The sequence below is a fragment of the Mustela putorius genome, unplaced genomic scaffold, assembly GCF_011764305.1.
Source record: "Mustela putorius furo isolate JIRA1106 unplaced genomic scaffold, ASM1176430v1.1 tig00003901_pilon_pilon_pilon, whole genome shotgun sequence".
NCBI classification, from domain to species: Eukaryota; Metazoa; Chordata; class Mammalia; order Carnivora; family Mustelidae; genus Mustela; species Mustela putorius.
This window is the reverse complement of record NW_025422049.1, coordinates 20,674,650-20,690,570: the sequence shown is the minus strand read 5'-3', so window position 1 is coordinate 20,690,570 and position 15,921 is coordinate 20,674,650. Positions and strand designations below refer to the sequence as shown.

The window sequence follows — 15,921 nt, the reverse complement described above, 5'->3', positions numbered from 1 at the left end:
CTGCTCTGCTGGAATTGGAACCTAGTGGTGGGGCCCCGGGACAAGCACATAAGCACCAGTGCTGGAGCTCCTTGGAGAATCCGGTCAATTCCATGCAGAAGTTTATTGTAGAGAACTGGAAATTCCCTGGAGGCACACAGCTAGAATAAGGATCCTGCCTGGGAGGTCTAAGGAGAATGCTGGTCCATCTTAAAGCGTCACTGGGAAGATTAAAAGAGGTAGAGGTAATCTATGTAAAGCACTTGCCATGCAAATTCTGTGAATCTTGGCTCACTGTAGGCCCTCAGTTCATTTTGGCAGTGATTGTTGCTCTTATTAACAATGCTCCCTGCATTTCATGCCCAATCTGGTTTTCTTTCAGTGGATGGCTGCATTGACTGGTCAGTGGATCTCAAGACATATATGGCTTTGGCAGGAGAACCAGTACGAGTGAAATGTGCCCTTTTCTACAGTTATATTCGTACCAACTATAGCATGGCCCAGAGCACTGGGCTCAGGCTTATGTGGTACAAAAACAAAGGTGATTTGGAAGAGCCCATCATCTTTTCAGAGGTCAGGATGAGCAAAGAAGAAGATTCAATATGGTTTCACTCAGCGGAGGCACAAGACAGTGGATTCTACACTTGTGTTTTAAGGTGAGTGCCAAATTAAAGTGAATACCAGATGAAAATATTGCTGAATACCATAGCAGGTTGTCTTTCGATTGGGCCTGGAGTATGTGGAAGTGTTGCTCCTGTTATACAGTGGATATATCTTGAAAGGTTGCAGTGCATGTAGAGCTTCAGTAAATTCAGTTCTAATTATTTATTGGAACTGGACAGCAAATTCTTAACAAATTTTCATAAAATGGGACTTTCATTTACTATGTATGCTCACATAATTTAGAAAAGTTTATAATTCATTTCTTCCTCAATTCCATCCCTATCTTAGGGTCTTAGATTAATGATTTTTTTTTCATAAAGCCAGTTGGCTCAATGGTTTTAATATCTGCCCATGAAAATGGCCTACAGTATCACTTAAGCCAAGGTCTCTTTTTGTTGATAGAAATAACTTCGGATGCTACTGGGAGATCTCTTAACAAATGAACTACCATTAAAATTTTTCACATAATTTGCAGTGTGAACTTGAGTCTACTGTATCTAAATATTCAGCATGCAACCCTGTAAACACATGGTCATCCTTAGTTCCTAGGTGCTTTACAGGGAAGATATCACAGATAAAATTCATTCTTGCAAGAAATTTACTGTGAAAAGCAATCTGTTTTATACTTAGGGATTCCATAATATATCCTTCCTTCCCCTTCTGCCCTGGTGCTACGATCTAGGATCTAGAATCTCAGATAGAGACTGCATTAGGTATTGAAGTAGATAGCTGAGATGACCTTTAAACCACTTTTCAATTCTGCCATTTTGGGAGTCTCTGATCTTGCTCAGCAGGGACCTACACTCTATTATTTGATTTTAACTTCTTGGAAATGCAGACCCTTCCTATTTTTGTCTCGTGTGGACTTTGATGCCAAAGCTATGTCACCTTTTCATCAAAAGCACTTCGAAACCCCTGGTGAGGCCTCATTGTTCAAAAGGCCAGGAGAACAAGGTGGTGTATAAATAATCTTCTTGATGCTCTAGGCATCGCTTTTGTACTTATATGTTTTGAGTGGGAAGTGTTGGGGAAGCAAGTGGTGAGTTTAGTTTCTGTTTGTGGTGGGCAAAAACTCCAGGATATTGGCAGAAATTCTCATCACATCCTTAGTGATAATCAGTATTTTCACCTACTTGGGTATCTCTTGGCAAATTGAGAAAAGAATGGTAATTCAGCTTCAGTGACTGACATTGTATTCTTTAGGGTGCAGTTCCTCTTTTCCTACTTACCTCCTCTCTACTCCCACCCTCATTAAATCCTGTCAGTTTAAAATAGATCTCTTCTCCTCCTTCTGATTCATTTTTTTTTCACAGATTTAAAATTTTATTTGCAAGGCATCAGTTCGCTATATAGATGTTCTATACTGATAATGAATTATCAAATTAATTATTGCTTATTTTCCCTGCCCTGCTTATATCTCCAGACTTGCTACCCCCCTCCTCTTTTCTCTCCTCTAACCCCATTCTCCTATTCTGAGCAATGTTGTAATCCAGCGTGTATCCTTGAATACCTTCTCTTTATTCTTTTTTTTCTCATTGTTTTATAAAATAAGAGTTACACATTTCTCTACATTTTCTTTTCTTAGTAAAAATACATAGTAGGAATTTTTTCCAAGTTAACTGATCGAGAATTAACTCATCCTTTTAAGTATATAATATTCTGTGTTGCTTGATAGTCTATGATACCACAATTTAGTCAATAATTTTCCTATTTATTTGCATGTATTTTGTTTCTAGTTTTTTGTCCCTATAAAATGTGTTTTAATAAAAGACCCCTCCATTTGCCTTTATTTTTTAATTTAATTTAATTTTTTCCAGTGTTCCAAAATTCACTGTTTATGTACCACACCTAGTGCTCCTTGCCTTTAAATAAACTTACAAATTTTAGAACAGGTTTAGATTTACAGAATTATTGCAAAGATAGTACAGTAGGTTCCTATATGCCCTGCACCCATTTCCCCATTATCAACATCTTACATAATTATGGATCATTTGTTACAATTAATGAACCAATAGTGGTACATTATTATTAATGGAAATCCATACTTATTCAGAGTTCCTCAGATTTTCCTTAATGTCTTTGCTATTCTAGGATCCCATTTGGGATAATGTATTACATTTAGTTGTTAGGTCTCCTTAAGTTCCTTTTGGCTATTGGAGTTTTTCAGACTTTCCTTATTTCTTATGACCTTGACAGTTTGAATAGTACTGTTCAGATATTTCGCAGAATGTCCTTCAGTTGCAATTTATCTGAAATGTATTTCATAGTTAGACAGGGGTTATGTATTTTTGGGGGGAAGACCACAGATGTAAAATATTCTCCTTATATCATATCAAGGATAGAGAGTTTCAGTTTGCCTTATCACTTTTGATACTGACATTGATCACCTGGATTGAGGTTGTATTTGTCTTTCTCAACAGTGAAGTTACTTTTTTCCTCTTTTTTTTTTCTCATACTCTCCTCTTTGGGAGGAAGTAGTTATTCACAGCCCATAATTAAGGAGTAGGGAGTTATGATCCACCTCATCAAGAGCAGAGTACCACATAAAATTGTTTATAATTCTTCTGCATAGGATTTTTGTCTCTTTACTCCTATTTATTTAATCAGTATGAACTCACGGATATTTATATTATACATTAGGTAATCACCCAAGGCTACTTTATTTTCTAGCTCTAACTCTTCTACCTCTGTCCATCAGAGTTCTTTCAGTTGGCATATCTGTTCCTTTGACATAACTTCATCTTTGTGTGTGTATTTTGAGCATTTCTTTATATTTCAGCACTGTAAGATTCTCCAGGCTTATCTTATATATTTCCTGCCCCAGTCCTATTCCTGCCCCAGCCATTTCTCCAAGGAGCCATCATTCCTTTTAATGGAGAATGACATTAGAAACCAAAATTCCCATGCTAAATATGCTCATTGCTACTGGGGTGTGATTGCTTCTAGGCCTTCTCAGTTGACAGCCTATTTGCTTTTAAACAAAGCCTTGTAGTATTTCATGCACAAGTGGGATTTCCTAGTGCCCCTGAAATCCTTTCCTGCAAGGTGGCCCTCTCTTTCAGGTACAAATCAGACTTAATTTATATCTATTGTAGATATCATCTAAGTCTGTGGTTCTCAACTCACATGTAGATCAGTAGAAGAGAAAAGGATGATATCACACTGAGCAGAGGCTTAGATTCATGCAGTTGATCTTTTATTCATGCAATAGATCTTAGGGAGTGATTGGGACTGAAGGGATGGGTGAAACTTTTGAATATCATACCTCATATGTGCCTTGGTAAGGAAAAAAAAAGTTTGGGAACCACTGTTCTAAAGGAAGAAATAGTCTTTTGTCAACTCAGAGATAGAGAAATCTACTTCAGAATGATACAAGTGATATAACTGGCATTTGGCTGTGTATATTACATATGTTTTTCATATCTAGTACTAGCCACTGACTCCAAATATGTGCCAAGTGAGAAATTCTATCCATATAGGAGATTTTATGTCATTGTCAAGAGAGTGACATTTATAGTGAAAAAAGGCTCTGAATTTGACATTGTCTGTATTCCCGCCTCCTTCTCCCTCTCCCACTTGCCCTGTTTGTGTTCCCTCTCTTGCTGTCTCTCTCTGTCAAATAAATAAATAAAAATAAAATCTTAAAAAAATAGTATGTTGATTACAGTGTGTTTAAAAATGCAGATATGAAATATTTAGTAATATTATTCATCCATTTGAATCATAACAAGAGAAATTTACTGTTTGTGATCTTTCTGTAGCCCATCACTCATTTTTGTGTTTTTTCTTTGGCCACCCTCAAAAGTGATTAGTTGAATTTCTCAGTATGTCAGTTAAGGGTTATGGTAATAGAGAAATGATGGAGAAGTGAGTCATATTTTGAGAGGTAGTGTCAGTCCAAGAATTACTGTCTCCCTTGCTTCCCACCTGAATCTTTTCAGTGGAGGCACTCAGTGGGATAAAAATGACGAGAGTAATCTTATTTAACAAAATCCCACATATCACTTTGCCAACAATTTGTAATGAGGGATGACTTAAGCTGTGTATGAAGACAGATACATTTATATAATCCTGAATTTAATTCATAGATAACGAAAAGAACGGTTAAGTATTATCAAACATCTACAGGAACCTGAGTGTTTGGGTATCACAATGGCCAAGTGAAGCGAACCAGTTATAGGTTCAAAAACCATTATGACCATTTACCTCTTCAACAAAGCAAACAGAACAAGGAACTCCCTTCTTAAAAGGGAACATAGTTCAACTATTTTTGTTCTTTAGTAATCATTGAAATAAATGAAGTTCTCAAAATCTGAATGTCTCACAGACTCTTTCTAAAGTGTTCCTTAGTGCACTTATCCAACCCTGAGGCTGGATACATTTGCAAGACATTTGCCTTGCTAGTCATCATATTTTAGTGATTATTACTCCAACAAAACAACATTCTCAGAAAAGTTGAGGTCAGAGAGGTAATTCAAACAAGAAATGTAGCAGGTTGCTAATTATTGAATCTGTATAATGAGTATATGACGGTTCATTATATTGTTATTTTTATTCTTGAGTATATTTGAAATGTTCCACAATGGAAAAGAAAATAAATAAATAAAAGTGCACAGTAATTTTGCCTGATTTTAATGGCCCTTAAGTTATCCTGACATATAAGTGCCTGTGTAGTATATAATAAACAAGTTTTATATGCTAGTTAACAAATGTTCATTGAGCAGGTACAGTAGGATTTGCTTTATGCCATATTGCAAGGAAACCTGTGTCTTTAGAAAAGAAATGTCTACCTAAGACAAATTTTCAGAAGAGAAGACAATTTATAATAGAAAAATGAGAATCTGCATCTTATAGAATTAGTTGAACTTAGAAAAGATCAAGATTGTATAGTAGGGTCTTGAGAAAGCGGCGATGTCTTCTCTGGTCTGCATAGACTAAAGTGTGATGCAATTAGTCATGTTTTCCACCTGGTTTTGGATATAAGTGGGAGTCCTGGTTTAACTTATTTTTTTGTAGCAAGTATGCATAAAGCAACACATATATAATATGAAAAGACTAATATTTCACCTCCAAAACTTGATTATCTGCTTATTCATAAAATTACAGGTAATGTAAATAGCAAAGTAGTAGTAATTATAATTTACTTTCATTTCATTAAAAGTTAATTAGATATTCTGTAATATTTAGAAGTAGAATCATACTGTTTTATGTTAACTATGTAATAGTTAGAAATATAAGCCACTTTATTGTACAATACCTGTGTAATTTGAAATCTATTTATTTATTGGAGAGGAGCAGATATTTATAGTATAATCAGCAGTTTATGTGCTTTGTAAGAACTAATGGGTTATATTTGATAATTATAAAAAAAGAATTGATTTCAAATAACCATTGATGAGCTGATGAATACTGGTATTATATATATATATATTCCCCTGTATCATTATACAAATTTCAGTGACTTTCTTTTTTTTTTAAGATTTTATTTATTTATTTGACAGGCAGAGATCACAAGTAGGCAGAGAGGCAGGCAGAGAGAGAGGAGGAAACAGGGTCCCTGCTGAGCAGAGAGCCCGATGTGGGGCTCAATCCCAGGACCCTGAGATCATGACCTGAGCCGAAGGCAGAGGCTTTAACCCACTGAGCCACCCAGGCACCCCAAATTTCAGTGACTTTCTGTTTTATGATTATTTTACTCATATCAAAGTTTTAATCTGTTGCAGTAGTTGCAAATTCAAAATCTCTTCAGGGGCCAAAAAGTAGGTAATGTAATGATTGTGGCAGGCCATTTGAAACATTTTAGGGCATTGAAGGGCTACATCAGTCTCCTCAGTAATCTAATTTCCATGTTTCTCATTTTGCCACTACCGCTAGCTTACAGTTTCTACACCCCAATTCCAATAATCTATTGACCCCCAAAGTTGCAGCTCAGTGATCCTACAATTTTTTCACTGTCCTTTGATCTCTTCTCATATAGCATAGTTTTTTTTTTTTTAAAGACTTTATTTGAGACAGAGAGAGAAAGAGAGAAAGAACTCAACCTGAGGGAGATATAGGCAGGAGGAGAAGCAGCTTCCCCGCTGAGCAAGGAGTCTGATGTGGGACTTGATACCAGGACCCTGGGATCATGACCTGAACCGAAGGCAAACACTTAACTGACTGAAACACCCAGGCATCCCTCACCTAGCATAGTTTAAGTTTCATGATCAGTCTTTATAATCACTCCCATATATATCCTCTTGATTTCCTTGACCCTTTCTCCATCTTGTGAAAACCATGGTACTGTTTAAACCAACTCTCCATCTGTGCTTGCACCTGCATCCCTGCAGCTTAACTTGACTGAAGGGAAATATATAATAACTTTGACTACTCTCACTTTGAATTCTTTATCATAAACCTCAAACAGACCCTTAATTTTGCCAAATAGCTTTACTATGTATTCTTATTCTTTTCAGTATCTCATCCTCCTAGATGACTATTTTACATTGCTCTCCTCAAACATCAAACATCTCCTCCCTTTGCTTTCTATTTTACTAAAAGAATTGAAGAAATTAAGAGATAACTTCCACTATATTCACCCACCGACTGGCATCTGTACCTGCATACTCTGCCTTCAAGTCTGCTATCATTGCTGCTATGCACTTTGCTTGTACACTAGATTCTGTTCTTATTTGCCTACTCAAGGAAATTACCTGAACATTTCTCCCATCTCTCTCCTATGTCATGGAATTTTCTATTTCTACTGGATCATTTCCATCAGCATGCAGATTGGTCAATATTTATGCTACCTAAAGAAGTCTCCTGGGTGGCTCAATCAGTTAAGCATCTGCCTTCAGCTCAGGTCATGATCCCAGTGTACTGGGATCTAGCCCCATGTCAAGCTATCTGCTCAGTGGGGAGTCTGCTTCTCTCTCTCCCACTGTGCTCTTTCCCTCTGTGTTCTTTCTCTGACTTTCTCTCAAATAAATAAAATCTTTAAAAAAAGAAAGTCTTCTCAGCTCCACTTTCTCTGCTAGACACTGCCCATTTCCTTGCTTCCATTTATAGCAAAACTACTTAAAAACAAAACAAAACTGCCGTCTTCGGAGTCTTGAGTTCCTCTCCATTAATTCTCTATTAAACCCAACCCAATTGGAATTTTACTTACACTATGGCTCCCAAATTGCTCATATCAAAGTTTCCAAAGTGTCAATGTTGCTAAATCCAATGGTAAGGTCAATTGTCACTCCTTCTTTTATGTAACCAGTGCACTTGGCACAGTTACTTACTCCCTTCTTTTTGTTATATGTTCTTTACATGACTTCCAGAAATTACACTATCCTGGTTTTCCTTCTACTCTATCAGTTACCCTATCAGTTACTCTATCAGTTACCTTTTCTTAAATTCCTTTGCAGGAGGGGGACCTGGGGCTTGGTCTTTAGTTTTGTTTTGTTTTCTCCCCCGCATCTCTACCCATACTCCCTCCATGATTTGTTTATATGGTCTTACAGTTTTACATACTATCTGTCTGATAACTCCAACATATATCCCTTCCAGCGCAGATCTCTCTCCTAAAATACAGAATCGTTTATTCAATAGGCTTTTCGACATCTCTTCTTGGTGTTAAAACAAATATGTTCCAAACTGAACTTCTGCTCTTCCTCCTATCTTACCACAGGTTCCTAGGGGGGGGGGAAATGAGGCAAAAGCTAGTGTGTATTAGGGAATATAATCCCAAGGACACAAGAGTGAAGGAAAAGGTAAGTGAGGCAGGGGAAGAGTAGGTTTCAAGATAGTTGATCTACGAGGAGAAATAGAGAATTTCTCTCTGAGCTCCCTTGTCCCATTGGTCAAGAGGTTATCTCACTGGGTCTTTCTTTCTTTCTTTCTTCTTTCTTTTCTTTCTTTCTTTCTTTTTTAGATTTCATTTATTTATTAGAGAGAGAGAGAGAGAGGAGGAGGAGGAGGAGGAGAGGCAGAGGGAGGAGCAGAGGCAGAGGGAGAAGTAGACTCCCCACTGAACAGGGAGCCTGATGTGGGACTTGATCCCAGGACTCTGGGATCATGACCTGAGCTGAAGGCAGGTGTTTAACTGACTCAGCCACCCAGGTGTCCAGTATCCCACAGGGTCTTAACTCCCTCAAACTTTGTGGATTACACAAGCTATACCTTCCATATCACTGCTATCACTCTGGTCCAAGCTACTATCTCTTACCTCTTTTGTTGCAATGACTTCTAATCGGTTTCTCTACTCTTCTACATATCTTCTTTCAATCTCTTCTTAATACCAGTAGTCACATAATGTTTATGTTCTTCTCAGGATGTTCTGATGGCATCCCATTTCATTTGGAATTAAAGCCAAGACCTTACAGGGGCTTACAAGGCCCTCTGATCTTACTGTTTCTCGAGCAGGTATACCTTTAGACAGGTATAATCCAGCTTTAGGGTTTTTGTACAGATGGTTACCTCTGTCTAAAATGCTTTATTCTCCTATAGCTACATGATTAACTCCCTCATTTCCTACAGTTGTACAGTTTCCTCTATTTATATGTTATTGATGCATCTTCCTTGACTATTTTACTTATATATAATCTTAAGATTCTCTTCTACTCAGTGCCCATACCCTGTACTTCTGATACTTCTCATCTCACTCTTATTTTCTCCATAGCAATTATCAACTTTTATGATATATATAATTTACCTGTCATATTCATTGTCTATTTTCTATCTCTTTCTGCTAGGATGTAAGTTCCTTAAGGATAGAGATAGCATGTCTTTTCTGCTCCCTGATATAGCTCAAGGGCCTACAAAGTATAAGGCACATAAAGTTGGGCAGTCACCTGGCATCCAAATTTTTGTTACCATGTAGGAATGTAGGCCAAATACTACTAGATCTTCTGATTTTTTGAAGAAAAGCCTGAGATCTTAATATTTATATGAAATTTCCCCAATCTTTAAATTTTCTGCGCTCCTCTCCTAAGATTCCCTACTAAGATTCAACCAGTAGACTCACAGTTTACAAACTCTGTACTACTAGGTTTTGACTCCGATATTAACCAAGGGAATAATGGTGTATTTTAGTTGTGTGACCTGTGCCTTGATTTCCTTACCTGGAAAGTGAAAATTAGTTTATTCAAATTAAGCTATTTTGAACACTTTCAGTAGGTGTTCAGTATATAGCATTGAATAAACAGGTTAAAGTTCCTACTCTCCTGAGATTCACCTTCTAGAGTGGGGGAAACATATAGATACATTCACAAGACTATGCCAGGTAGTACTGATGGTGAGAATAAAAAAAAGGTCATGTTACAAGAGTGAATGGAAGGTCATTTTTGTTGAGTGGTCAAGAAGGGCCTCCCAGAGAAAGGAGCTTATAAACTGTGACCTGCATGGAAGGAGGAAACCAGTCTTGTGAAAATCTATGGGAGCAGTGTGCCAGTCAGAATGAATAGCAAGTGCAAAGGTCATGAAACAGGAACAGGCTTTATTCAAGGAAATTTAGAAAAGCCAGTCTGGGTGGATGGAGTACAGTAAATTGAGAGGGAAAATGGTATTGGATAGGGCTGGAGAGGCAAGCACAGGTCAGATCCTGCTGCATATTGTGGGCCAGAATAAGAAGTTGATTTTTATTAGCAATCAGAGGCAAATGGGGAGGGTTACAGTTTGTCTGTTTATTTTAAGCCAAGGAGTAACATCATCAGATTTCCATTTTTTAAAGATCACTCTGGCTGCCCCAGTGAGAATGGATTATATGGAGACAAGCAAAGAGACCACATTGATAAGCAGTTACATCAGTTGAAGGGAGATACATGATGGTCAACTTAGATTGGGGTGGTAGCTAAGGAGATGGGGAGAAGTGAATGGAGCCAAGATTTGTATTGAAAGATGACCTGACAGGACATACTGATGCACTGAATGTGCAAAATGAAATGGTTGAATAAAGGGTGACTTGTGTGTTTTTGACTTAAGCAACTGAGTAAATCATTGTGTTCTTAACTGAGAAGGAGAACACTTGAAGAGTGTATGTTACTACAAATTAGATATGCTTAATTCTTTCCTGTATGAAGTTCTGCGATTCTGCTTTCAGTTTCTGGAGTGTAAAATATCATCTGGTGATGAAGATGAGATTCTGTTGATTAAAGGTGGACAACAGAGGACAGTGGAATAGAGATTCTTAGTTCATGGTAAGTGAGGATCAAGTTAAAGCAGAAATTTCCAGAGATAAAACCAAATAAAACTTGTCTTACAGAGTTTGGAACTCTTTGTGATCATTTATCAGTTTCCAAACATTATGAAGACATGCTTAAAAGTTGTTCTTTACCAAATAATAAGAGATGGAGGAAGCTTGCTGGATGTATATACTTAGCTGACTTTCCTTCTTCTGTTTACTCTGATTCCCAAATTTCCAAGATAGAAGATTAGAATGAATCAATTAGAGAAGCATATACATTAGTATATGATGAAGTGCTGCTAGAATGAATATAATGAGGCATTATAAAGGGAGGGTTATGTTTTTCAAGAATATATTGCATGAAACCACTTTCTTCCATTCATCTTGAAGGTAAAATATTTCAGACTGGTAGAAAAGTGAGAACACATTCTTTCCTAACCATAGTTTTATTTTGTTTTTTTTTTTTTAATATAAAGGATGCTTTTTAGCTGATATCATTTCAGGTCTTAAGTATCTATTAGTCACTAAACAAATATTTATTGAGCATTTGCTCTGTGAAAGGTATCAAAAAAGTCAAAAGTGGATGACAGGCCCCTGCCTTCTAACAGATTAAAACAGGAATTAGGACTTGTATACAAATTATAATTGAGCAAGTAAAAATCAAATAAAAGTCCACGTGGTTCAGCATGTAATTGTATCCTAAGAAACAGTATAGCAACTAAACAATTTTAAAAATTTGAATATTTAAGGATTTACTATTGTCCTTTGAAAAACATCAAGAGGAAGCCAATTTGTAATGCCCAGCAACATTTAAGATCAGCTTTTCATGTTACTTTCATGTTCAATATCTCTTACACACTACAACTACCCAGAAAACTCTCTAATATCTCCTCATTCTCAACTATAAAATTCAGTCTGAAATGAATCCCCTGCAAGTTTTTCCTCTTTTTTCCCCTTTTCCATACTATATCACTTGTTTGCTTCTTTGTAAGAAGCTCTTGCTTCCATTTCCAATGTTACTTAATTGCACTATCATTGTTCCTTGCAATTTTTCAGCTCTTTCTGCCAATTACAACTGTTCTGCATAGTTAAAGCCCAGAAACTGATCTGGCATACCAAGAATCTCCATAGAAGTAACTGAATTTTACTGGATAAGTAGAGACCCATGCATCCAAAGAGACGATCATATTTAGAGGGCAAGGAGAATGGGAAACCTGCCAACACTAACTTAATGTCTTTTTCTCCATCACACATGAGAGAAAGTGAAGGGCTATAAGAAGGATAGAGATAAAATAGCAGAGAGTAAGGAAAATAGATTTTGACTTATAAAATCAGGGGTGTTTGAGATAGTTCTTCTTTTTTTTTTTTTTTAAAGGTTTTTATTTATTTATTTGGCAAAGAAAGAGAGACAGAGAGTGCACACACACACAAGCAGGGTGAGTGGCCGGCAGAGAGAGAGAGGGAGAAACAGGCTCTTTGCAGAGCGGGGAGCATGATGTGGTGTTCAGGCCCTGGACTCTGGGATCCCACCAAACCATCCAGGCCCCCCTGAGATGGTTCTTGAGGATCTGAACAGGCGGCAATAGTGGAAACCTTCCCAGGCAGATGGAACAGTGTTCAAGGGCAAGGAGGCAGTAAAACATAGCCTATGCACAAGGAAAAACTGGGAGGTCATTTTGGCTGGAATCTGAGTTTATCAAGACCTTTTTACTCAATGTGAAACTAACAATAACTAGATATATTTTGGGAACATGAGACTTTAAGAGACTAAGGCACTGATCAATTCTTAGAAAACAAGTTATAAGACACAACTAACGAGGACCTTAACTTATAGTCCCATCACAATGCAAGTTTTTAGCAGATGCTGTTTCCATGGAGAAATTACACATTTAAATGGTGTAAATTCCCTTCTCTGATTCCTCTTATTAACAAAAGAAGATGCTGCTGACTTCAGCATTGTCACTCAGCACATGCACTCCAACTTGTTTTCTCAGGGGTGGGGATGAATTCACGTGGAACCATCCTCATACTTTCACAACTGTGAAGAGTGATCCACTTCGGCAAGAGAACCGGTTAAAGTTTAGTAGGTAGAGTCTGGATCTATGGCTGTGAAACACAAAAGCTAAATGGAAGGGTGAGGTGGAATTCCACATCACCTTGATCTTATTAACACAAGACCCAGGTTAACACTAATCTACATTTTCTTATTTTGAAACCAGAACATACTACTAAGGCAATATACATTTATATGGGTGGAGAGATGTCATACACATTTTGTTATTTTTCAGCCCCATTATTCTTTCCTTTACCAGTACCTTCCTTCAGCTCCTCATAAAGGAGAGTGATTCGGCCATGTTTCATATTTACATTCATCTCTTTTACTCTCAGGTGAAATCTCTCTCTCTCTGTACTGCTCCCTCCTTATAGCCCTCCTTCTGCTTTTTTAACTGTGTCTAAAGACCCATAAACCCATAGACTACCCTCTCCCATGCTTCACACACACATAGAGCAGAGCAAGCGGGCTTTCCACACGTGTTGCTTGCTGACTCACTGGCTGTAAATCTCTGATCACTAGGGTCTGAAGATTTATAATTTGGTTACATGAACCGTTCCCCTGATATGTTAAGTTTGCCAATAGAAACAGAAATAGATAATCAGGAAGGCAGTTATTATGACAGTACAAAGAATGATGCTGGAAACACCACCATTTACAACAAGCTGCAAAGTCATAGGAAATTCTGATTTTTAAGGCATTTAGGGAAGTTTCCTATTAGGTAGGGTCTTTGTATAAACATTCTGGCAAACCTTTTACTTTGATCCTGCATGATAATAAAGCAAAGATTAAAAAAGCATCGTTTTAAAATTTAATTATGGTTTGAGTTACTTTTACTTTCCATTGTTTTAGAGAAATGTGTAGCCATGTTTGACTTCCCAGAGTGTGGATAGGTCATTAGAAAGAGTAGAAAGAGGGAAGTCAGAGGTAACTTCCCTGGTCATTCCCTTTCACTACTTTGCCTGCCATTACCTCAAATGCAAGCCCAGAGAGCATCATTATCGTTTTTACAGAGGTAAAAATCACTGCTTTTGAGCAAGACATTGGCCCCTGTGAAATTTTCATCCCCTTCCCTTGTCCATTCGAGTTGAGTCTTCCAGAACCATCATTTTTAAAGCTGTCTTATTCTTTAGCTACCCATGTCACTAAGCATGCTAGCCTGAAGGCTCAAAGGCTGAGTCAGATCACCTCTGTTAGGTTTGTTGAGGATATTTAGTGATAAAAATAGAATTAATTCTAATTTATCAAATTCTTTCCTTTGGACATATAGAGAAAAAACTTAAAAATGGCTATAATGCATGAAATTATGAAAATATCAGCCTTTTTCCTAAATCTTACCAAACATAAATCCTAAATCCAAACAAACTGACCGAGTCTCTTCTTGAGAAAAATAAATTATGAAAACAAGTTACAACACCCGAGATTTATGTCTGGTACTCCTCCTAGAACTACTTACCTTCCTTTCCAGTGACCTTGCTAGGCTCCCCAATTGCCCTCCCTTTTGGTTTTCTTTCAGTTGGGTCCTATCCTAATTGGATACTCTGTGCAGCTTGATGATCCTTTCCTCCCTCCAACTCCCCACCTCCTCCTAAATATGCCATATTTCTAAATATGCCATTGCCCAGAAGCCCCCTCACCCACCCACCCAGACCTTCTGTCCTCATTCTTAGGTGTCTTGTCTAAAGGACACATGAGGGAACCCTCTTCATTTCCCATCTTTTTGCCACATAGATCTGTGTCTGCTTTCCTCTTCTCCTTTCCCAAAGGAAGAGGTGGCTTTTCCAAACCCATTCAAGTCAACAAATTCACATCCTTTAATTTTTTTTTGTATCTGTGAACATTTATTTTCACAACATAGAAATACATAAAGTAGAAGCCCTTCATCCTAATGCCCCATATTATTCCATTTTTTGAATAGAAAAAAACAAGTTTTTCCAGACTTTCCTATGCTTTTTCAAACACCAATCTATAACATAATGCACACATTAAATCTATAATATACATATACATATGTACACTTGGAGAACTTTGGGGGTTTTGTTTCTTACAAACATATTTTTTTATTGAACAGTACATTGGATGTGCCACCAAAACAGTACACAGGGTCTATTCCCTTCTTTTACAAATTTCCTGTACTTTGAAGTTTTCCTCAGCTTTCTCCTCCATAGTTCAAGTTCTCCCATATTCAAAAGAACGTTTTTATCTCTCAGTCCTGTATCCTACCTGACTTCTTTTCTTCACCATCAGAAGTCCAAGAACCTCTCTCAGGACTGTGCTTTGCTTCCCACTTAGTCCCTGGTTCTTGCAGTTTGGTTTCTGCCCCTCCCCTACCCATATCTGCTCAAAAATCACTTTTTCTCCTCCTTAGGGCCTCCCCTGAAGCCCTGGGCACTGCTGAGCATGTGCTCTCTTCCCCCTGTTCTGACTACCCCTAAGGATTTTGTTCCCAACCAGGGGTGATTTTGCCCTCCAGTGGACATGTTATAGTATCAGGAGTCATGTTCAGTTGTCCAAATGGAAGTGTAGGTGCTACTGCCATCTAATGTGTAGAGGCTAGGGATTTGGCCAAACATCCTAAATGCACAGGACAGTCCCCTGAAACACGTATCTAGCCCAAAGCATCAAGAGTACTGAGGTTGTGAAAACCTGCTGTAGAAGAATTTAAACAAGTCCAAGAATATTTCTGACAAGTACAGGCCCTTTGATAACTATCTAGGGGTCTGGCCCCCAAATTGAAAATGATTATCTGTATCTGTTCCCAAATGAGATGCCTTAAAGTCATGTCCAGATGCTGCAGAGATATCCCGAGCCCATGACAGTTTCTGTTTCTAGGTCCACAGTCCCCAAGTAATGTCCAAGGCTCCTCCAGTTTTCTTGGTCTGGTCCAGGTGTGACACCTCACCATCCTTCCACCAGTGAGCTAAACCATACATTTATTATACTCAATAACACTTAGCCATACTCAATACAGCTTATAGTCATAAGAGGGGAGACCGACAATCCTCCCCATCCCCCTTTCTGGGTATACTCCCCCTCTGGAAATTGATTTCCACTGGGATATGTTCTACTTTACATT

At 37.8% G+C, this 15,921-nt stretch overlaps 1 protein-coding gene across 1 annotated transcript in view; it reads left to right on the top strand.

Annotated features, from left to right (window-relative positions):
• Positions 1 to 321: 321 nt before the first annotated feature.
• The window catches only part of IL1RAPL2 (interleukin 1 receptor accessory protein like 2), a 617,445-nt gene continuing 601,845 nt past the window's right edge, over positions 322 to 15,921 (top strand). The window contains exon 1 of the mRNA XM_045068289.1: positions 322 to 635. Within this exon, the coding sequence (XP_044924224.1) occupies positions 322 to 635 (314 nt within the window). The remainder of the gene's footprint in view (positions 636 to 15,921) is intronic.